General features: G+C 48.2%; 1 protein-coding gene across 1 annotated transcript; it reads left to right on the forward strand.

Annotated features, from left to right (window-relative positions):
- Positions 1-9,800: 9,800 nt before the first annotated feature.
- Positions 9,801-23,282, forward strand: CHST13 (carbohydrate sulfotransferase 13; the record flags this gene model as incomplete). Its single annotated transcript, XM_080915020.1, has 3 exons — positions 9,801-9,897; positions 16,326-16,408; positions 22,443-23,282. 3 exons carry the CDS (start codon positions 9,801-9,803, stop codon positions 23,280-23,282), a joined length of 1,020 nt encoding a protein of 339 aa, XP_080771146.1.
- Positions 23,283-24,003: the final 721 nt, after the last annotated feature.

The raw sequence follows: 24,003 nt of genomic DNA on the forward strand, positions 1-24,003 counted from the left end.
AAGTATGAAGTGACTAACTGGGCAGTCAGGGGCAAGCAGGATGGGGACAGCCCCAGTGCCACCTCCTCCGGCCCCTCATTGGGTCCAGAGAGGGCATAAGGGGCTGGTCATTTGGATCATTGTCTGATAGGCAGGTTGCCTGAGCGTTACTTGCTGGAGGAGAAACTCCTTGTGGGGCATACTCAAGTTAGATGGGTATGAGTTTGGGGTCCTGGTGGTCTCTGAGGGTTTTTTTCCACCAATTTTAGAGAATGCCAAAAAGTTGCATGTTGGAAAATGTGTTTTGACGTTGGGGTATGACACTGAACCTGGCTCAAGCTCTACAGAAGCAAGTTCTTTGTATTCTGTTTCCCTGACACCTGAGCAGAAAGGGGATGGTTGTTGTGGTAACAGCTTTCCACACCCCCACAACCCTTAATCATTAACAGCTCTGCAAAAAAGCCTTCCTCAACATCCTGGCCTCGGACCAAAGCTGGGTGTCACTCCCCCAACCCACAGCCAGGAAAGGTTCACTATTGAGTCCCAGTGATTCTGGTAAATGTCCACTCATGGCCAACTTCATGGCCTTTGCTCTGTCCCTGTGTACACAGGTGGGTGGTGACAAACTCCTCCCTCTGCAGATAAAGGTTATGTCATCCAGCCTTCGGCAGTGTGAAGGTGAACCACTGGACTGTTTAGTTTGAGCAGTACATGAGGTGACAGGCACTTGTCACTGGTAGGGAAACTGAGGTTAGAGAGGCAAGGGGACTTCCTAAAGTTCTGTAGCTAGTCATGAGTGAAGTTCAGACTGGAGGAGACCTGGGACCCTACATTTAGATGAAGATGCCATTGAAATGAGTCCAGTGTACATGCTGGCATAGGGTGAAGACATCAACAAGATGGGGTATAGCATAATTAGAAATGCAGATCAATCTCTGTCTGAAACCCCTGTGGCTGGGGACACCAAGTGACATCCTGGGTAGCCTTGTGATGAGACTAATTTTGTATTCTAGAGCTGCCCTTTCAACTCTCAGATTACCCAGAGGCCATTTGTATCCCAGGGAAACTTTCTACTCCAGGGAGGGGAGAGTTGGAGGAGGATTGACCACTATTGACAGATGCTACCAGTCATGATGGTGTAAGGAGTCCCACAAAGTCCCCAAGGAAGGATTTAGAGGACTTCTATCAAGATAGCAGAGACCTTGGGACACCAAGAAACCCTAAAGGGTTCACAATTCTCACAACTCACCCTGAATGCCTTCTATTGGGCTGAGACCTAAATCCATCATGATACACAGGACAATAAAGTAACATGCTACCCTCAGTTTGGTTTGTTCTGATTAGTATCTTTTTCTTTTTTCTTTTTTTTTGCCAGGCATATGCTAGTCAGTCTATCTACCCTTAAGCTTCAATCCTAGGCTGCTTTAAACCAACTGTGGACTGCACTGGGCTACAGGACCCACTCCTCCCAATTTATAACCAGTCAGTCAAGTATAGGCCACTCCCTTGCTGTGATTAGCACCTAAAGTGAAGCAGCTGTGGAAACCGAGGCCTGAGTTGTGGAGTAGGGCATGTGCTCCAGGTTAGTGTTTGCTTGGGAAAACCTCACATTCATTCCTACGTGTGTGGTATTATGCAGGGCCTGAGACAGAAACATCTTTCATGCTGGAGTCCTTAGGTTCCTAGTGCCTCCTGCTGGACTTCTCAGTTACGTCCCTCTGACCCACTGAACCAGAGGTTTCCTAGCTGTCACCTAGCTTCCTGATCTTTCTTACACACTGAGGTGACTGAGCACTGCCTTGTGCTAGGTACTGTTACAGGCTGGGACCAGACTGAGTGAGTAGGACTCCCTTGAAAGTCCCAGCCTCTGCACTCCCTTATGTGAATCTGAGTACTACTGGCCCAATTCCAGAGGCTGCACATGCTTCTCTATGCTCACTGGGGCTGGTGCCTAGAGCCTATCTGGCCTCCCACATCCTGCATAGGGCTGCAGAATTGGATAAACCTTAATTCCCATGGCCCTTGGGGTGGGGGATGGGGCAGAAATACCCCATGAGCAGTAACCCATTCATCTTTCAGTTCTAGCATGCCCCTCCTAGGTCGTATTGCATTGTGCCTGGCTGGACTCTGTTTCCCTGTTCTATTTCCCCTCCCCATAACAAAGGTCTTTGATAATATGTTTGTATAGAGTTCTGTTCTCAGGAGAAAACCAGAAATTACAACTGTTTTGTCTAATCTGATTTTTAAATATTTGTAACCAACTAAAGCCCTTTGTACATTGGGGTAGACAACCTCAAGTTCAGCATCTTGACTGGAGTGCTCAAGTCATCACCACAAGGGAGACATATGGGAAACATGGGGTACCTATACTACCTCATAACTACGTGTGAATTTCACCCTAGAATAAGTTATTTAGTCAGAAAACAAATTGTAAACATTTTAAAGGGATGAGAGATTCACATAAACTGAACACAGCAGTGTTTTAGTCATGAGCCAAATTAAACATCTCACTAGCTGTGTGTCACTGGGTGAGTTTTCTGGCCTCTCTAGATCTACATAAGTGAAAGGATGGATGACCCTCAGGATACCCATCTGAAGGTAATTAAAAAATGTGAACTGGACCCATGTTTATACTGACTATGGGCTCCACAGAGATACAGTGTGAAGTCTATTTGCATTACAATGACATTAGGTATCACATAGCACCCAGAGATGACAGGACGTAAGGGGAGGACTTCACAGGTTACACATCACTTTATGACACGTAAGGGAGGTGAGCCTCTGGGGACTGGTATCTGTGATTCCAGTGCCTTAAACACTAAGGGATGGTTGAACCTATCAACACTAATACCTCACAGATGAGGCTAGGAATAGAATGAGGTCCATATTTGAAAGGGCCCTGAACAATGAATGGAGAGAAACTTCAATCAATACCATTTAAATCAGGGACTAGACAAGGCTGCCCATTCTCTCTCTACCTATTCAATATTGTACTGGAATGCCTAGCCAGAGAAATTAGACAACAACAGGAGGTAGAAGGAATAGAAATTGGAAAGGAAAAAGTCAAAATATCACTCCTTGAAGACGATATGAATAGTATACTTAAGTGACCCCAAAAATTCTACTATAAAACTCCTAAACCTGATAAACAACTTCAGCAAAGTGGCTGGATATAAAAGTAATTCAAACAAATCAATGGCTTTCTCTACGCAAAGGATAAACAGTCTGAGAAAGAAATTAGGGAAATGACACCCTTCACAAGGGTCACAAATAATATAAAATACCTTGGTGTGACTCTAACCAAGCAAGTGAAAGATCTGTATGACAAGAACTTTAAGTCTCCGAAGAAAGAAATCAAAGAAGATCTCAAAAAATGGTAAGATCTCTCATGCTCATGGATTGGCAGGATTAATATATTCAAAATGGCTCTTACCAAAAGCAATGTACAGATTCATTGCAATCTCCATCAAAATTCCAACTCAATTCTTCATAGAGTTAGAAAGAGCAGTTTGCAAATTCATTTGGGGTAACAAAAAATTCAGGATATCTAAAATTCTGAATTCTCAAAAATAAAATTCTCAAAAATAAAAGAATTTCTGGGGGAATCCCTGAGCTCAAGCTGTATTACAGAGCAATAGTGATAAAAACTGCAAGGTATTGGTACAGAGAAAGGCAGTTAGATCAATGGAACAGAATTAAAGACCCAAAAATGAACCTACATGCCTATGGTCACTTTATCTCTGACAAAGGAGCTAAAACCATCCAGTGGAAAAAATACAGAATTTTCAACAAATGATACTGGTTCAACTGGAGGTCAGCATGTAAAGAAAAAATGCAATCCGATCCATTCTTATCTTCCTGTACAATGTTCTAGTCCAAGTGGATCAAGGACCTTCACATTAAACCACATAAAACCAGATATGCTGAATCTAAAAGAAGAGAAACTGGGGAAGAGCCTCGAACACATAGGCACAGGGAAAATTTACTGAACAGAACACCAGTGGCTTATGCTCTAAGATCAACAATACACACATGGGATATCACAACATTGCAAAACTTTTGTATGGCAAAGACACTGTCAATAGGACAAAATGGCAATAAACAGATTGGAAAAGGATCTTTACCAATCCTACATCTAATAGAGGACTAATATCCAATATATACAGAGAACTCAAGAAGTTAGACTCCAGAGAATCAAATAATACTTTTAAAAATGGGGTACAGAGCTAAACAAAAAATTCTCAACTGAGGAATACCAAACAGCTGAGAAGCACCTAAAGAAATGTTCAATATTCTTAGTCATCTGGGAAATACAAATCAAAACAACCCTGAGATTCTACCTCACACCAGTCAGAATGGCTAAGATCAAATACTCAGGTGACAGCAGATGCTGGCAAGGATGTGGAGAAAGAGGAATATTCCTCCACTCTTGGTAGGGTTGTAAGCTGGTACAACAATGTCTTACTCGGAGTTTCTATTCCTGCACAAAACATGACCAACAAGCAAGTTGAGGAGGAAATTATTCAGCTTACACTTCCACATTGCTGTTCATCACCAAAGGAAGTCAGGACTGGAACTCAAGCAGGTCAGGAAGCAGGAGCTGATGCAGAGGCCATGGAGGGATGTTACTTACTGGCTTGCTTAGCTTGCTTTCTTACAGAACTCAGGTCTACCAGCCTAGGGATGGCAGCACCCACAATGGGCTGGGCCACTAGAGATCCTTGATCACTAGTTGAGAAAATGCCTTAAAGCTGGAGCTCATGGAGGCATTTCCTCAACTGAGGCTACTTTCTCTGTGATAACTCCAGCTTGTGTCAAGTTGACACAAAACCAGCCAGTACAAACCACTCTGAAAATCAGTCTGGCTGTTCCTCAGAACACTGGACATAGTACTATCTGAGGACCCAGCTATACCACTCCTGGGCATATATCTAAAAGATGCTCCAACATACCACAAGGACACCAGCTCCACCATGTTAATAGCAGCCATATTTATAATAGCCAGAAGCTGGAAAGAACCCAGACGTCCATCAACAGAGAAATGGATACAGAAAATGTGGTACATTTACACAATGGAGTACTACTCAGCTATTAAAAACAATGACTTCATGAAATTCTTATCCAAATGGATGGAATGTGAAAGTATCAGCCTTTGTGAGGTAATCCAGTCACAAAACAACACACAACATATGCACTCACTGATAAGTGGATACTAGCCCAAAAGTTCAGAATACCCAAGAAACAATTCACAGACCTCATCAAGCTCAAGAAGAAGTAAGACCAAAGCTTGGATGCTTCAGTCCTTCTTAGAAGGGGGAAAATACTCAAGGGTGAAAATACAGAGACAAAGAGTGAAGGAAATGCCATCCAGAAACTGCCCCATCTGGGGATCCATCCCATATGTAGTCACCAAACCCAGACAATATAGTGGAAGCCACGAAGTGCATGCTGACAGGGGTCTGATATTGATGTCTTCTGAGAGGCTCTGCTAGAGTCTGAAAAATACAGAAGTGATACTCTCCAAGCACGGGATCCCCAGTGGAGGAGTTAGAGAAAGGACTGAAGGAGCTGTAGTGGTTTGCAAACCATAGGAAGAACAACAATATCAACCAATCAGAACCCATTCCATCCCACCCCCAGAGCTCCCAAGGACTAAACCACTAAGTAAAGAATACATCTGGAGGGAGTCATGGCTCCAGCTGCATATGTAGCTGAGGATGGCCTTGTTGGACATCAGTGGGAGGAGAGGCTCTTGGTCCTAGGAATGCTCAATGCTCCAGTGTAGGGAAATGCCAGGGCGGGGAGTTGGGAGTGGATGGGTGTGTGGGGAAACAGAAGCAGGGGGAGGGAGGATGGAATAGGGGGTTTTCAGATGGGAAACCTGGAAAGGGAATAGCATTTGAAATGTAAATAAATAAAATAGCCAAAAAAAAAAAAAAAAAAAAAAAAAAAAAAAAAAAAAAGAAAGAAAGAAAGAAAAGAAAAGAAAGAAAAAACAGAGAGATTCCATATCCAGAGACAGTTTTGTCCTCTTGCTAGCTTCCCTCTTCCTGACCAACAGAAACTGAGAGGCACAGCCAGCCTCCATATTTCTCAGCTGTCAAATTTCAGGTGTGTTTAGAAATACTCACTGGAGGCTGTGGAGCTGTCCCATCTCTCAGTTCACTGGTACACCAGCACTCACCACAGAGCCTCATTTGTGAGCGCCTACGCTCCCTAACCAGGCCAAGGCCACTCAAGAAACCATGAAGCCATCAGGCTGGCTTGAGAGTTCACAGCAAAACTTAAGTGGTGGCAATTCTATTGAGAGCGACCAGACTTTAAAAATGATCAGAAACAACCTAATGGTGGTTGTCAGGATTAATATAGTTGAAGTTGCCAGGATACAATGACATTTGCAAACTATACAGGGTCACAAGATTCCTGTCTAAGACCAACCGTCCCATCAAACTTCCATGCTTCCTTGACTTCTGAGAGAACATAGAGAGAAACACCGAGGGAGTGCATTTGTCTCTCAGGACCTGGAAGGCACATTATACTCCAGTAGTCAGGGTCTCTAACCTGAAAATCTGATGATACCTGCTTTTCAAAGCAGCTAGGCCAGGCCAACTTTATGGTTCCTTGCCCTCCTTACTGCTCCTTTAACATGCAGAGAAAGAATTACATCAGATCCACAAATTCTCAGGCATGTCTATGTGTGAGGCTGGGACTCACCCATCACTGGAGCCTGGACAGCCTCAGTGGCTCCAGGAAACTAATATGGTGAGGTCAGAGACAGGCAACACATTTAAGTTCTGTGGGGATGGCCCCAAGATTCCAGACTCCTGAGGAAGAACAGTGATATATGTCATATATGATCACGATCCATTAGTGTGATGCTTGGTGGGCCTCCTGATAAGATGATGGCCATCATGTTAGCATCTGACTGCAGGGGCAGGTGTCCCTGCCTCGGCATGGGCTCTCTGGGGGAACCATGCACCTGGGACCCTTCCACAGTTTTGATCCACAGCTTTGAAGTGGTTTTTGGACCTTTCTAAAGTTCAAGGCACTTTGCTATTTAGCTTTAAATTACTTTCACTTCAGGGGCTTTGCAGCAGGCAGAAGAAAGCCTCTTTTAGGGAGTTACCAGGGACCTGCGCCTGGAGGCAGGCATCTGCTCTTGAGTTCCAATCTTTCTGGTGGAACAATAGTGGGCTGAGTTATTCTCAATTTTGGTCACTAGGTGGCAGCCCAGAAATCAAAACACACTGAAGATTGGAAGACTGGACAAGGTTCTGTTCGGAGGACCCCCGTGAGTTTAGATGAGATTTGGGGTAGATAGGTATTGTGGGTGACCCAGCATCTGGAGTTCTGGGTTGGCCCTAAAGGAAGCAGACATTTCCCAAGAATGAGGCATACTGAGAAGGATGTAGTTTTAGTGTGAGTTGGGTTCCCACCCCAAAAAGAGGTAGAATCATTGTTGCTAGTTGAAGCTAAATGTATAAATGTTTTTCGTTTCATAGTCTTCATTAATTGATAATAGATAATTGCTATAAGAGGACCTGATTAGGATTATTGAGTACTAATATCAAGTCCTTACATTGCACTTGCAACACCTGAAACTATTCAAATAGCTCTGCTTCTCATTAAACCTTCACAGCACAGTGAGGTTTAATATTACAGCCATTGTACAGGGCAATGGAGTACAGATGGCAGGCAAAACACTAGGGTTGGGTGCAGCACCTCATCCAATGTACTCAAAGACAAGTGTTGGATCAGCATGTCCCTCCTCTGCACACCTGTGCATACAGGGCCAGCTGCTTGTTTGGGTTCCCTACCAGGCTGGAGTGAGGGCAGCAAGATCCTGAGATTGGGTGCAATCTGCAGGCTACAGTGCTCGCTGGATGTCTTTCTCTTCTATTTTTATGTTGTGGCATCAGGATGTAAGCCAGGCTCCACAGTTTAGAAAAGCCCTCTAACACTAAGACATACTCCCAGCCCTTTCTTTATTTGTTAAAGGCTGGACTTCACTCTGTCTGAAAAAAAAAAAAAAAGCTCTGAGTGGCTGCACCTGCAGCAGCTGTGGGTGACATGATGAAATACAACAGGCCTAGGTGCCAGGAAGACTTGCCCGAGATCCCTCACTTCTCCTCCAGGCTGGACAAGTCCTGTGGGACTTGCAGAGACATAAGAAAGTGATGCTACAGTATGTGCTTGGTGGGGGTGGGGGGCAGAGAAACATTTGTGACTGATCTTGGGATGGTGGAAGGACTGTCACACACAGGTCCCCTGGGCTTGTGTTCAGTCCAGCCATCTGGCCCTGCCATTAAGAAATGCTATAGATGGCCTGTTCTTTCCATTTCTCTACGTGACTGGGTCTTGAGTAGATGGCAGCACCCTAGAACAAGCTGTAGCAAATAGAGCCAGGCCAAAGGTGGCTCCTTACTTATTCTCTTCCCCACACACTCCCTTCCCAACTGAAAAGTTGCTGTGGCCTCCTGGGACACAGGGCAGGAGTCAGGCACTGTGAAGACAGTTACAACGAGGCTTCTACTGCCAAGCGCCCTTCAGTACTTATTTTTTTCTTTTCATTGATTGATTGATTGACTGATTTTCAAGACAGGGTTTTTCTGCGTAACAGTCTTGGATTTGTAGATCAGGCTGTCCACAAACTCAGAGATCTTCCTGCCTCTGCCTCCCAAGGGCTAGGTTTAAGCCACAGGCTATTTTCTTCCTTTACATAAGCCTCATCTGGGTTCTGGAAGGTTTGTGATGCTGACACTTTGATCCTTCCCCTGGTGAGGATTTTTAGCCCTCCTACCTCACCACTATCCTCATGGTTTCTGGCTGCTTTGAACTCTCCTTGTACACCTTGGGAAGCTGAGTTCTGACCTCAGCTGCTGGATCTCAAAGCTCTTGACTCATGGTCTCAGTCGACAGCATTTCAAACAGCTTGTGCAGGATGCCAGGACTCTCTGCCTATCATCAGCCTTGGGGAAATCAATATGACTCTTGGGCATCTTTACTCACAACGGAAGGGGAGTCTTTTTCCTGGGACCCCGTGCTCTGATTGGTGCAAATGTAGTCCCTAATTTTCAGGAAGAGCAGTGCCTTGATCGGTGCACACACTTCCATTCAGAATCAGCTCCTGATCTCTTGTGTGGTCCATATGGAAAGTTTCTCTAAAGTGGTTTTCCCCAGAGAGGGAACTGAGGGGCTACTGTGGGGAGCAGAAGCTTCATAGGCAAGGCCAGGGGAAATAAAGAAGAGACAAGAAATTACCAAGGGTTAAGGCTGGAGAAAGCAGGCTGAGAGGAGAAGCTACTGAGCCTTAAAGGCAAAGTGTCCCAGCACCCCGCGGCCTGAAAGCTGTGACATTTGCCAGAACAGAGGGTCAAGAGTACTAAAACCTGGGGACCAGAGCTGCCATGCCCAGACTTACAATAGCTGCCCTGTACTAGAGGTTAAAGCCCAGCGCATTGAGTGTCCAGACCACTTGGAACCCGAGTTTCTGAACAACAGGGTTTTTGGCTCCTAGGACCTCAGCTGCCCCTGGCTCTGCCAGTAAGGCACTTGTGCCAGGGCACCTGTACCTGAAAGCTTTTCCTCTACTAAGTCCCATCTGTGTAGACTAGAGAATCCCAGCCCCTGCTTTTCACTGTCCTGGGGGTTACAGCTTTACCCATTAGGTCAGTCAGGCACCGCTATCTCTAGCTTGGAGCACAGGACCATGCTTCTGGGCGGGCCCTAAACTAACAGCAGGACTGGGCGTGTCCTGGACCTCCACAGCACAGTGGGAGAACGCACCAGATGACTGCTGCCTGCCACGCGCCAGGCACAGCATGGGAAGGCGCTTTTGCCGGAGGCCCTTGCCGGTGGTGGCAAGTCTGGGTGCTGCGCTCCTGCTCTTGTGCGCTGTGCCGCGCGCCCTGCGTCCGGGTAAGTGCGCGGTCCTGGAGGGAGGGGGTGTGGAGGACTCCACGTTGCTTCCTCAGCTGGAGTGCCTTCTGGGACCACCTGAAATCTTGTGCTTGTTGGTTTGGACTGGGACTTCACGGTGGTAGACAAACACCCTTCATTCCCACAAGGAACTTCTTCCTTGTCCCTGTTGAAATGACCATTGTCTGACTCCGGGTGTGTTGCTGGTAGGGAACTTTTGGTCAATCTGGGGATGCTGTCTGCCCCACTCTCTGAGCCCTGAGAAGTCATTTTTCACTCTGGCCCGGATACCTGTTTTAATCCGAGATCCTGCTGAGTCTATAGATCCACAGAACTGTGCAGCTCTATGCCGGCCTGGGGTTACAGGGCCCACGATCTGCTAGTACCAGTTTCCACCAGGCATGTGGTTTCATTTTGAATGAGCTTAGGTCTCCTCTGATCCTCTGGCAGATAACTCACGTTACAGTTACAGACAAAGCTAATGGCAGAGGTCATGTGTGGAGTGGCTCTGAGGTACCTGGGCAGTGGGCTGTGTTTGTGACGCATCCTTAGTCTGTATGTATGGGGTTTGCTCACTTCTAGACAGGTTCTTACCCAAGGGTGGACAGGGGCATTGGCTGGGAGTGACTCAGGATAGGGGAAAACTGTTTTCAGAATGGTACTTATCCATGGAGAACCTCAAATGCCAGGCTTGCAGATTGGAGGTCACTAGGCAAGCCTAACCTACTATCTGTCCCCTCCCAGGGCCTTAACATCTCATCTATGGAATTTGGTGCAGACTCCATCCATACAGAGCTTTTGGGAGGGTGAGCTTGAATGTTACAGTTGACAGTGCATGCTTGGCTCCCAGCACTTTCATGACTTTGGTTTCATCCTTAGGGAACTCTGGGATGGAGGCCAGGTGAATAGAACTGGGTAGGTCTCAGGAGGAGTCACCACGCCTGTGTTCACTCACTCTGCAAAATTAACAACCTCTCCATGGCCAGTGCACCTGTGCCAGGGTGCCCCCGGAGGCCCCGAGAAGGGGGCCTTCTTCCCCTTACTGAAGACCTGTAGGCGAACCGCTAGTCCTGTATAGGTGCTTCCTCATGTCTAACATGTCCCTGGGCACCATCTGGGTGTTGCTTTAGTGTCTGCTGATACCATAGTCTCTGTCCACCCAGTCATTCGTTGTAGACAAATGTTTACCCAGTCCTGGGTGACAGTGGCTCAGGTCCCTCAGGGCCTAAACACTTTTGTGGAGTATGAGGGGATAGATGAGAGTCTGGACCCTGGGGTGTGTCTGCAGAGGAGCACATGTCTGGGTGGCTGCCAGGGTGTCTTCATGCATTTTGAAACACATTTCTCCTGCCACCCCCTCCAGCCAGGTTTGAGGAGAAAAGCAACCCTGGGCCCCCAACTCAGCTAGGGAACCTAGAGGGAAGGGGATGTGAAGTGGGAGGAGTGTAAGCATGGTTAGTGAAGGGGTCCCGTGCTCTCCCTTCACTGGCTTTGCTCAGGTAGGGGTGACATTTACACCTGTCACCCCCAGGCTAGCCTCATGCTGTCTGTTCTAGACAGTCACCACGGACCCTAACTTCATTCCCCGTGGTCTGAGATGGGTCTCTTGAGCTTCCTCAGCTTCCACCTCTTACCTCCCAGTCTCTAGATATGAAGTTCTCAACTTGTGGGTAGTGAGCCACTTGAGAGTTGAACCACCCCTTTCATAGGTGTTGCCTAAAACCACCGGAAAACACAGATATTTACATTATCATTCATATCAGCAGCAAAATTACAGTTTTGAAGTAGCAACAAAAATAATTTTATGGTTGGGTCACAACCACAAGAAGAACAGTATTAACAGGTCTTAGCATTAGGAAGGGTGAGAGCCATTCCTCTAGATGCTCACATTCCCCCATAGTAGGTTTCTAGCTGTCACTTTTCAGACAGTCTTGGGTCAGCAAGAGTCCAAGTTTATCTAGAGCTAGCTCTCCACTCACCTTAGGGGGAAAATGTGTGCTTATGGTAGGCACTGGCTGGGAGACAGGGGGAAAGGAAGGTTTGTTCCTGCTGCAGGGGCAGGATCCCACTATACCACGCCTCAAGGAGATGTGTCCCTGTGTTTGCAGTCAAGTCTCAGTCAGAAGGGGATCATGGCAAAGCTTTATGGGTCAAGGAGAGCTCAGAGTCTAGGAGATTTGCAATGTTATATCTCAGCTGAACACCAACACATCCCTGTCCCTTTCTGTTCCAGAGAATAAGGTATCATCATTACCATGTGCTGGGCAAATGGAACACTGAGGGGTTACAGGTTATGCCTGGGTTCCAGCTGCCTCAGGGATCTCATTGGTCTCTTTTTAGTGGGGAGCCCATTCTAGTCCTGCCCTGGATCTGCTACCAGCATTGACTCATAGCCTAGGTTTAGCACGGTGGAGTGGAATAGCTCTCCAAGACACCTCTGTTACCAGCACGCCACTCTTACCCCTGGGCTTCCTTGGTCCTTTGGCCTGGGCCTCCCTGCTGTACATGAACTCTAACTACATGTTTGCTGAGCCTGCTGCCGTATAGTCTCTCTATGGGAGCTGGAGAACTTACATATGCCCCACCTCACAGGGTTACATTTTGACAATAAAACCACAGGTCTCCATGTCATCTGCTCTTAGACACACCCAGAGGGGAGGGAGTAGGGTGATGTGTCCTGTCAAATGGAAGAGCAGAGGAGTCTCAGAACTTGGTCTAAATGCCAAGTAGGAGCAGGGAGGCAAATGTGATCAAGGGAAAAGAAGTTACTTTCTTAAGGCAAGAATTTTTAGGTCAGGATTTGAGTCCTAGAGCTCAGAGTCAGGGGAGGGGGTATGCTTGGGGGACGGGACAGCTGCCCTGTATATCACTTTCCCACAGGGCTTCTGTGGCATTTCCATTACTGCCCCTAGGGTCTGTTTTTCCTCTGCTCCATTGTCATCCTTGTCTGGAGTGATGCTTATTTTTTTCTACTTTACAAAGCAAAAATATTTGGAGCAGGCTTAGAAAGAAGCCCCAGAATTGATTAGATGGGAAACTGAGCTGACTCGTTACTTGTTGTCAACTTGACACCAGCTAGGGGTCATCCGGGAAGAGAGACCTCAGTTGAGAAAGTGCCTCCATCAGATTGGCATGTAGGCAAGTCTGTAGGGACATTTTTGTGATTAATGACTGATGTTGGAGAGCCGAGGCTACTGTGGGCAGTGTCACTCCTGGGCAGGTGGGTCTGGTTGTATAAAAAAGGATGTTGAGCAAGCCACAGGGAGCAAGCCAGTAAGCAGTGTTCCTCCATGGTCTCTGTCTTAGTCCCTTATTTTAGGTGCCCACCTTGAGTGACTTCCCCCTTTGATGGAGTGCATCCTGTGATGAAATAAACCCTATCCTCCCCACATTGCAGTTCTAAGTTCTTGAACCCATGTGGACATATGCCCGTTGGAGGAGCGGGAGGCCCGTTGGGTGATGGGAGATGCTGGGCTGGTGCATTGTGGATCTGGTGATGGCTGGTCAGATAGGGTTTCTCTCACAGCAGCTGGTCTGCCAAAGAGGAAAAGAGGAAAGAGGCAGGAAAGCCTTTCTTCCTGTGAAAAGCTTGTCTAACATGTCCCACTCTCCCTTCAGGGTAACCACAGAAGAGAATGCCCAGGGCACTGGATTGTAGGGCTCCCCAAAAGCACTTTGGGGTTCTGAGTGTGGCCAGCAGACCCGAGGCTCTGATCTAGCTCTTGCTGGTGTTTCTGTTGGTTTGTCTTGCAACAGGGTAGTGAGAACTTATTAACCAGGATGTGGCTGTTGCAATTTGCCCTGCGATGGACTCAGCCATCCACACCCCATCCCCCAAGGCAACTTGCCCTCCCCTGCTTGGGGCATGAGGCTTCCTGCTGGAAGTGCAGGCTGAGGACTGAGGTCAGCTTTCTTGGATTTTTCTGGGGTGTTTCAGTCCAGTGGTTCCTGCCAGGGTGTGTCCTGCGGTAATTCATCCTCTGTGACCTTGTGTGTCCTGCTCCTCCCCACCATGGCTAGCACTTCCTCCTTAGTAAAGCAGAGGATGAGCAGGAGCCTGAAAGCAGAAGCCTGGTCTTCAGCCGTGCAGATGCTGGAACCTGACATGTTCCCTTTCTTTAGAACCAGTCAGCCTTGAGTTGTTTGGCCTCTTGACTGTCAGTTGCCTCATCACTGGGGAAGTGAGTGTCCACCCAGCAGGAGAACACAGGTCAGTGTCTCACACAGCATAGTTCCACAGTGTCCACTGTTACCTGCCTCAGACACCAGTAACCACATGCTGCCCCGGAATCTGGGCAAAGCCCTCTGCTGTGGCCCATGGGACCTTCTCCAGGATTTCCTTCCACCTGTGTGGGCACTACCTAAGGCTGGGCACCCAAAGCTCTGGTGGTCCTCACATTGGTGTCTTGAGCTGAAGGAGGCAGCCTGCCTGGACAGTCAGCATATTTTTGCTTGTCTCAGGCCTGATTCCCAGCTCACAGACCTGCTCTGGTCTCCTTCTGAAGTACAGTTGCCTCCAGGGCCTCTGCCTTCACACTGCGTTCTCCCAGCTGCACTCCAAGGGTGTCCTCATCTATCTCCTTTTATTGGCACTTCAGTCCTTCCTCTGTTCCTTTCCCTTCTCTCAACCTCCTGTAAGGTGGGGTAGGTTTTTAGTTTCCCTGCTCCTGCTCAGCTGCTTAGGGTTAGGCCCTAACCAGTGGTCCTCAACCTTCCTAATGCTGTGACCCTTTAATGCAATTCCTCTTGTGGTGACCCCCAACCATAAAATTATATTCCTTTCTACATAAATGTAATTTTGCAACTGTTAGCAATCATAATGTAAATATCTGATACACAGGTGGTCTTAGACAACCTCTGTGAAATGGCCGCTTGACGCCTACAGATTGAGAACCACAGGGTTAGGGGATGTCTCAGTTAAGCCCAGACCCCTCCCTGGCTGTAAAAACCTGCTGTCTCTTTTTCATTCTCTTTTGTGTGCCTTGGCAGAGGAGAGGGAGTACAGCAGGGAGGAGGTCAAGCAAGTTTTGGGGTGGAGGTGCTGGGGCCTTAGTTGGAGCTAGTGTCAGTGGTCTTTAGTGGGCTGGACCCATGGACCATAAGGGCAACTGTTTCTGATCAACTTGCACACACACACACACACACACACACACACACACACACACACACATCTCATCCCTTCTATAGTCTGCCTGAACTTGCCAGACCTGGTGCCTCAATTCTTCATTGGTAGGGTGGAGATAGCCCAGCCCTGTAATCTGTGACCACAGCTATTCTGGTCCTCTTGGTGTCTGTCCTCCACCCACTGGCCCTTGTCATCTGTTATGGAACCCACTCTTAGGCAGCTGTGGTCTGGCCAGGAAACAGAAGGCCTCGGGCAAGGAGTGGCTTCTGGAAGGACAGGAGCCTCTGCGTAGGTCTGGGGGTAAGATTGCTGCAGTGTAGTCCTTCCAGAATGCTCTCCCTAGAGGGACTGCCCACAGACCTAGACAGATCATGGCCTCTTAGTTCTTGCTGAGGCTCGAAGACGACCCCCCTTTAAGGGTGGCCTTGAGTGACACCTCTAACTTGCAGAATGGCGAGGACACATTCTCCCTGACATTGAGAGATGTCAGTTGGGCATGTTGCAGCCCTGATGCCAGTTGCTGTATTAGTGCCGACTCCTCTCCTGGCAGCTCATTCTCTTAGAAAGCTGTTGTCCTGTCAAAAAGGCAGCCCCTTCTTTAAGTAATGTCTGGAGAAGTTTGAGGACTGTGTCTATGACCATCCTCAAGACAAGCATCCTGAATGAGCCCTGGTCCAAGCAACCCTACTTATCCTAGGTGCACACACATGGCCCCCGGTGTGCAGACAGCCCTGTAGTCTTAGGGACACTAAAGAATGCAAGCCCAAACACAAAGAGGCCCTGTCCAGTTCCAGGAATAGGCAAAGCTACATTTATCAGGAGTACTATCCACACCTCATGGCATGAATAAGCTTCTACAGGGTTAGTGTCTCAAACAGCCTGCTCACCCTGACAGCCTGTAGCCTGGACGTGCCATTCATCAGCCCTTTCTGGATGCTTACAACCGAGACCTAAGGGCTGGACAGCTATCAGACCTGTCAGCCCCTCAGGACATGAAGGTGGGTGGGTGGGGAAGCAGGGCCAGAGACAGGGGGAATAGAAACAGTTGGGGCAGAGTGCTCTTTTCATAGGGCAGGTAGCTCCTTTCTTTTTGTCCTCTGAACTTGCCACACTTTAGTGGTGGCACATAGGGCATAAGGGTGAGAATGACCCCAAAGTGACCCCTACCAGTGACCACCACCAGGAGGAAAAGAAGACACAGGAGAAAAACTGAGTCACATGCTGGGTAAAATATGTCCTAGGTGTGCTGCTAAACCACACCTTGTCCAGAGCCAGCAGTGATCTCTCTCCTTATGCTCTTCAGCATTTGAAAACAAAGCTTTGGGCTCCAGCTGGTTCGGAGGAGTGAGGAAGAGTCCCTTACAGCTGTTGCATGACCTGGACCAGGTAAGTGGCTGGAATGCCCTCTTACATCCTAGATAAGGGGCCACCATCTCCTAAATACCTGCTGTCATAGGTTTTGTCCAGTCTGGGGATCAGGGCTTCCTGTCTAGCCTGGAAGTTCAATTTCTGTCCTTATCATCTCTCTCACTACAGCTGAGGCCTGTGCTTGTCCAATGCTATTCATTGCAGATACAGGGAGGTAACACATAACACCATGCTTGTCTTAGGGGACCAACGAACAGATGGTCATTAAGCCAGGCCTGTCCCAGGGCACCAGCAAGCAAAATGGTTTTTAACCTGTGCCTGTCCCAGGAGTTTAAGTAGATGGTCATTAAGTTTCCAAATTTTAGTATGTGGAACAAGTGAATGTTCAGAGGAAGCCACACCCCATCTCTAAGCTGATGAAGCAAGTGACCCTTATGGGGACTGCACACAGACATGCTGTCACACACATATAGTAAAACACTCTGGCTAAGGATGGATGGGGTTGACTCCCAAGGAACCTGGCCTACTTCAGTTTTGTTAAGTCAAAACACTCCTAACATCTGGGACCCTCAATGCTCAGCCACTTGGCTGTGCAGCACACCATGGATGTAACAGCTCCCCTAGTGGTGGTATGTGCATCAGCTGGATTTATTCACTATCATCTCCTACAATCTACAATGTCACTCCAGCCCACGAAACCATTCAAAATCACATCAGCATATTCTGAATGCCACTAGGAAGGAAGGAAGGAAGGAAGGAAGGAAGGAGGAAGGGAGTCATACAAACAGGATTGACTAAATACCACTAGGAGATCATACCCTGGCTCACAGCCAAAGGAACACACAGATAGTGTATATTGAGCACCTACTGTATGTAAGCCATTTGCTTGTGCTGAGACTTAGTGGCAAACAGCTGGACTGGAGTCTACCGTCACAGAGCAGACAGCACAGCCAGGCAGGGGATAGTTTGACCAGTACTTACACTTACATGAAACCGAGCTGTGCTCTGAGGGAACAGTGGGGATTACAAGGAACGCTCCAACGTGATTCTGGCAGAAACAGGGAGAGACTGCTCCCTGAGAAAGCAGATTGTAATGTGATTTGAAGAAAAAAGCAAGCGCCACAGGGAACAGCCAGGCCAACTGGTAGCAAGGAGGGCAGAGAGATTTTCTGTGGTGAACCCGGAAATCCGGCGGTATGCCACAGGGCCCAAACTGTGCCAGGGTAATGGGGAGCCATGGGGGATTTTTCAGCAGGAGCAGCAGGATCAGAAGAACCCCTTGAACTGCTATGTGGGGAATGGTGGGGCTGCATAGGGGTATTTGCCAAAACTAGCCACACCCCAGGGTTGCAGATAAGAAATTCTGGTTCAAGGAGGCTGTCTGGTTTACCCCTGGTTGCACACTGAGCAGGGGGGAGGAAGACTCTCAGGAGATCTCAGATTCCACTAGCTCTGCAGCATCCAGAGGGGCAGATGAATCTTCACAGTCTGAGGATCCAGGGCTGATTGCAGTCCAGTCCTTAAAGGTTACATACATTGCCAATGGAGAGATGGCAGCCATAGAAGTGTCAAGGGACAAGGACTGATCCGTGTCATGCATTTATCCACCCATGAAGACCATAAGATGAGGCTACTGTGACTATAGATGGGAAGCTGAAGCCAGGGGCTGAGGACCCTGCAGAAGTCATGGAACTCATAAAACCCTGAATCAGCTGGGCAGCTGGGAAGCTCAGTGGGAGGAACAAAGGCTACACTGCAGGATGTGGCAGCAGCCATGGAGTCCCACGGGCCTTTAAGTTTAAGAGCTAGCCTCTCCATAAAATGGTGTGACCTCAGGCAACTCCCTTTTCCAGAGCCTGGGTTTAGTCATCTGCAGAGACAGTGTTGCCTGTCTTAGAGCAACAGCAGTATTGACAAAGGGCCAGCATCTCATGGGACAGCAGTGGCATACTGCCCTCTGCCATCCTCCGAGGATTACTCCTGTAACAGATTCGCAGCCTCATGACTGCAAGATCTCCTCTGTCATCCTCACCGAAGGATCTAAGAGCCTGGCCACATACCCTACACTCATGTCTTTTGTGACAGTATAAGGCTGCATGGTTGGTTCTTCTGAGGCTAGGCGTGGTTCCCCATGCGGTGGGTCAGCTGATGAAGAAGAAGGTGAGGTAAGAAGTGGCTGGCATTCCTCCACAAGGATGTGCTGAGCTCTAAGGAGATTGAGGCCAGCCTGGTGTGTGGGGCTTTGGGCATAGCTAGGCTTCCAAAGCTTGCTCCTCATGGTAAGATCCACAGACCCTATGGCCATGGCTGAACTTGGCATGGTGATAAGAAATTTCAGTGAAGCACAAGTCTCCTCATTCAGGCCCTGGTCCTTGAGTGGGCTTCTAGGCAAGTTCTAGGCACGCACATGTTAACGCCTCTAAACTGTCACTTTCTGGGACTCAGTTGTGTATTTCTGCTTGTTAGTCTCTCTGCTTAACCCTCCTATGAAGTAACTCATGCAGGGTGACTGACATGGGATCCCTCACCACATCACCAACTCCCTCCCCTGCTCCAGCTCTAAAGCCTGCCCCAGACTGGGTTCAGGGCTCTGTTACCTCTTGAGGGAAAAGGTGCTCCTCTACCCATCCTTTCTGAAATGCTGTTTTCTTCCCTCTCTCATATAACACAAAGGTCAAGCCACTTAATGAGTACTAGACTTCTGAGGAATAATACTTTTTAAAGCTTCAGAAACACATGTGTACACGTGGACACAACCACATGCTCCCACGCCACCAGTGTCCATGATTTCTTGCTGGGGCTGGGGGTCCACCATTTCTGCCTCTGCTGTGACCTCTGAGCTGACAATATTCTAAAACAACTCAACATAAATTCACTCTTTTGAAATGGATGGTTTAGTAGTTTTCATATTTTACAATACCGTGTGGCCTCACTACTGGCTAATTCAAGAACACTTGGTTATCCCAAGAGACACTATGGCTGTATGAGTGGTTATTTCTGTTCTCTCTCTTCTATCCCCCAACAATCACCAATCCACTTCCTGTTTGTAGATTATCTGTTCTGACCATTCCATACAAAAGGAATCATACAACTATGCCTTTAGTCCCAGCACTGGGAGGCAGGTAGGAGCATCTCTGTAAGTTCAAGGCCAGCTTGGCCTATACTGCAAGTTCTAGGACAGTCGGGGCTTCTCTGTGTCAGGAAAAAAAGGGGCTGGGGGTGGGAATCATACAATGGTTGGCCTTTTCGGCCTGGCTTCCTTTCCCCAGCTTAATGCTTTCAAGGTCGTTCTGTGTTGTATTTATTGTACTTTCATTTCACATAATGGCTGAATAATATTAGGCTATAAATATACCATATACTATTTGTCAGATGATGGAATTTTAGGCTGTTCCCAGTTTTTTACCAATAAGAATAATGACCCTTCATGTACAAGTTTCTATGTGCATATGTTTTTAGCTGTTTGGCAGCTGTGAGCTATGGGTAGGTGGGGAGCAGCAGTAAGGGGCACCCCACAGTGTTATATAGTCTTACTCAGGCTGTATACTGAGTTTATTGTTTATAGGCTATATTGAGTATATAGCCCATACACTATAGTATACATACTGTATACCTAAGAATCGGGGCCTTTAGTGCTGCTGCTGTTCCTTTGTCAATGCAGAGTCAGGATTCCTTAACCCTTTACATAAGCTAACATCACAGTGCTTAGGCTTGCATCTGAGACAACTGGCCCTAAAGACTTGTCAGCCTTCTAGAACTTTCCAGCAAGAAGGACACTCTTTCCTTCTCTGGCACTCTAAGTCTTCTCTTCTTCAACCACAGCTCTTCACCCCCTCATTGGTCTTTTCTTGTCCTTCCTGCTCTGGACATTCTCCAATGTTTAGCTGCTAGGCAGCTGGCTACCTTGCCCTTGCTCAGCTCGGGTGAAGCAGTTGCCCTTCTCCCTTTGAGCTGCCTCTCCTGTCTTCTCTCTGCTACCGTCTCAGCCCACAATATGCAAAGGAGGCAAGAAAAGACCCTCCAGAGAAGGATCCAACAGCCCAGTGTTGCAACAGCAGGGACAGTGCAGAGAGTCTTATAGAGAAGCAGTCAGCCTTCTGCTCACACAGCCCAGGAAGGGGCACTGGTACTGTCTTAGGGTATCTATTTCTGCACAAGCATCATGACCGAGAAGCAAGTTGGAGAAGAAAGGGTTTATTCAGCTTACACTTCCACATTGCTGTTCATCACCAAAGGAAGTCAAGACTGGAACTCAAGCAGGCCAGCAAACAGGAGCTGATGTAGAGGCCATGAAGGGATGTTACTTACTGGTTTGCTCAGCCTGCTTATAGAACCCAGGTCTACCAGTCCAGGAATGGCACCTCCCACAGTGGGCTGGGCCCTCCTCCCCTTGATCAAAATGCCTTACAGATAGATGTCATGGAGGCATTTCCTTAACTGAAGCTCCTTTCTCTGTGATAACTCCAGCAGTGTCAAGTTGACACAAAACCAGCCAGTACAGGTACCAAACAGCCAGTTGTTTTTTTTGTTTTTTTTTTTTTTTTTTTTTTTTTTTTTTTTTTTTATTTAGCATGTCTCAGGCACAAAGGCTTGGATTTGGAACAATTAAAGACCTGGAGCACAGGGACAGATGATAATAGACACCCACTCTCCCTGTGACTCAGGTAGAAATGGCTGCTGGGTTTTCTAGGTCTTGTTAAGCCCTGTAATAACAAAGGTCCGGAAAAACTCAGTCCCTCTAACTCTGATTGAAGCTGTGCCTTCAGGAGCCAGGAGAAACAGCTGGGATCTTTGCACGATTTTCTCAAGGCGTCTGTAGTGTTCAAGATGGCCTGTGCTGTCCTAAGGGAAATTTGGCTGTTTGGCTGAAATCCTTCTACTCAGCAGAGCCATGGAAGTCTGGTGGCTGCTAATTAGGGACCCAAATTACTCCCCAATGTCTTATTTTTAGAAAAACAAACAGCAGAAGGGTGGTAACATTTTCATTACCGCAGAGTAACTAGTAGACTTTAACAGTGCTCTGGCCTAGGTGGTTACACCTTCTCTGCTCATATCCATTCGGGCAGCAGGGGCTAGTCTTAGAGATGAAGAACCTATTTGAAGATGACTATATTTGAAAGGATACTCTAAGCACAGCCTGGTTCTTTACATGGCTGAGGCAGGCTAGTGGATCATGTCTACAGTCCTCTTAATGCGACTTAATTCATAGAGCTATGCTGTGTTTGGCATACAGGAAGTGCTAGATAAATGCTGGCGGAGGGCTGCAGAGATGTATTGGCATTAAGAGCGCTTGAAGAGAACCCAGGTTCAATTCCCAGCACCTGTATGGTGGCTCATTCCCATCTGTAACTCCAGTTCCAGAGGATCCAGTGCCCTCTTCTGGCCTCTTTGGGCACTGAAGGCACATGGCACACAAACATACACATAGACAAAACACCTATATGCATAAAATAAGGAACTTTGCTGGGGGTAAATGAAACAAGTTCCAAAGAAACGTGCCTATTTATTAATACGGAACAATACATTTATTTAACCACCACACACATAAAAGCCCAATAACCTACAAGTAGCTGAATGGCTGTTGCCAAGGGATAGCTATGCCCTAATGATAGCCGGGTACATCCTTTTTGTTGTCCTTGTTAGAATGGGTGAGGTAGGGAAGACACAATGTGGCAGCAGAAATTAAACCCATAGTGGAGGACATGGTCTATGTGGGTCTGTGGTTATGTGCTGTGAGCACTCTGGGCCATCTTTCTCTATCCAGCTTACTCAGTCCTGTAACACCTCATTCTCTGCAATCCTAATGTCCACACAGTACCCAGCATATCTGTCTGGTTCTTCACATCCTTCCCACCTCAGCAGTTAAGACTTCATTTCTCCTAATTGCAGCACAAAGTCTGACTCCAGACCAGGAAGAGACTGGTGTCATCTCTGGGTTTTCAGTTTCCAATCCGGGACCCCCTGCCTGAGTCTTTGGGTGCATAGCATCTGTAAAGCCCCAGGCTCTGAAATCAGCTGCACTCTTAATACCACCATCCTTTGTCTCCTGCAGGGCCCGCGCTCTGCGATAGCCGAAGTGCACCAGCAGCGGCGTGAGATGCTCCGCCAGGCCTGCAGCCGTCACACTCGACGCCAACGCCTGCTGCAGCCCGAGGACCTGCGGCACGTGCTGGTGGACGACGTGCACCAGTTGCTGTACTGTTACGTGCCCAAGGTGGCCTGCACCAACTGGAAGCGCGTGCTGCTGGCGCTGCGCGGCCGTGGGGAACCAGGCGCGATCCCTGCTCACGAGGCGCATGCGCCTGGCCTGTTGCCATCCTTAGCGGACTTTGTGCCCTCTGAGGTCAATCGGCGGCTACGTGACTACCTGACTTTTCTCTTCGTGCGCGAGCCCTTCGAGCGCCTGGCCTCAGCCTACCGCAACAAGCTGGCGCGGCCACACAGCGTGGCCTTCCAGCAGCGCTATGGCACACGCATTGTGCGTCGCCTACGCCCTCATGCACAGCCTGATGCGCTGGCCCGCGGCCATGATGTGCGCTTCGCTGAGTTCCTCGCCTACCTGCTCGATCCGCGCACGCGCCGCCTTGAGCCCTTCAACGAGCATTGGGAGCGCGCGCATGCGCTGTGCCATCCGTGCCTAGTGCGCTATGACATAGTGGGCAAGTTCGAGACACTGGCAGATGATGCTGCCTTTGTGCTGGACTTGGTGGGTGAGCCTGGCCTGCGCTTCCCAGCTCCACCGCTGAGGCCAGAGAAGGACCTCACGCGTAACCAGGCCCGGCGCCTTTTCCAGGACATCAGCCCCTTCTACCAGCGTCGCCTCTTTGACCTCTATAAGATGGACTTTCTGCTCTTCAACTATTCTGCCCCCTCCTACTTGCGGCTGCAATAAGGGTATTGGGTGCAATAGGGCCTGCGGCTGCTGTGACTAGGAGGCCACCAGGAGGTCTGGAATGAACCTGGTAGTGTGTATTGTCATACCCTATCCCGTGAGCCTGACCAAGATCCTGGACACTGACCACACTCATTCCAACTGGATAGGGCACAGCTTGCTTCAGGTGACCATATACCTGTCTGGCCGTTTCTGCCTTTAGTTTCATGCCTGTTCTTCCTCCTCCTACAGATGTCAGGCTTCTTCCTAGGACCCCAGGTTTGTGGTTTTGTTTTTGTTTTTTTTTTTTTTTTTTTTTAAGTTGTAAGAGGCCATTTCTCAGTCTTGTCTGTGCAGAACCTGACCCTGGCATGGTGCTACAAGACAGAATGCCATGGTTTAGTTCAGTGTGGCCTGAGGTCCAGCCTCTGTTTTCTCTCAGGCTGGGAAGGGCAGACATGAACAGAGAGAAGCTATCCCATGGCCAGCTTCGGGGGGAGAGGTATGGCCATCCTTGTCAGCAGTTACTGCTTAGGAGTCAACATGGGCTTCCCGCCACCCCGGCAGTCACAGGATGGTGAGCAGAAGCTACTTCACTTCCTCCTGGCTGATTACCTTTGATCTCAGTCTCACAAGAGGCTGGATCTTCCCCTGTGTCAGCCAGGATGCAATATGGTGGTAACTTGCTCAGCTCCCTGTTTAAAAATAAATGTTTTGTTATATTTTCACTTTGGGGAGTTTC

This window comes from Micromys minutus (assembly GCF_963924665.1).
Source record: "Micromys minutus genome assembly, chromosome: 3".
Taxonomy (NCBI): domain Eukaryota; kingdom Metazoa; phylum Chordata; class Mammalia; order Rodentia; family Muridae; genus Micromys; species Micromys minutus.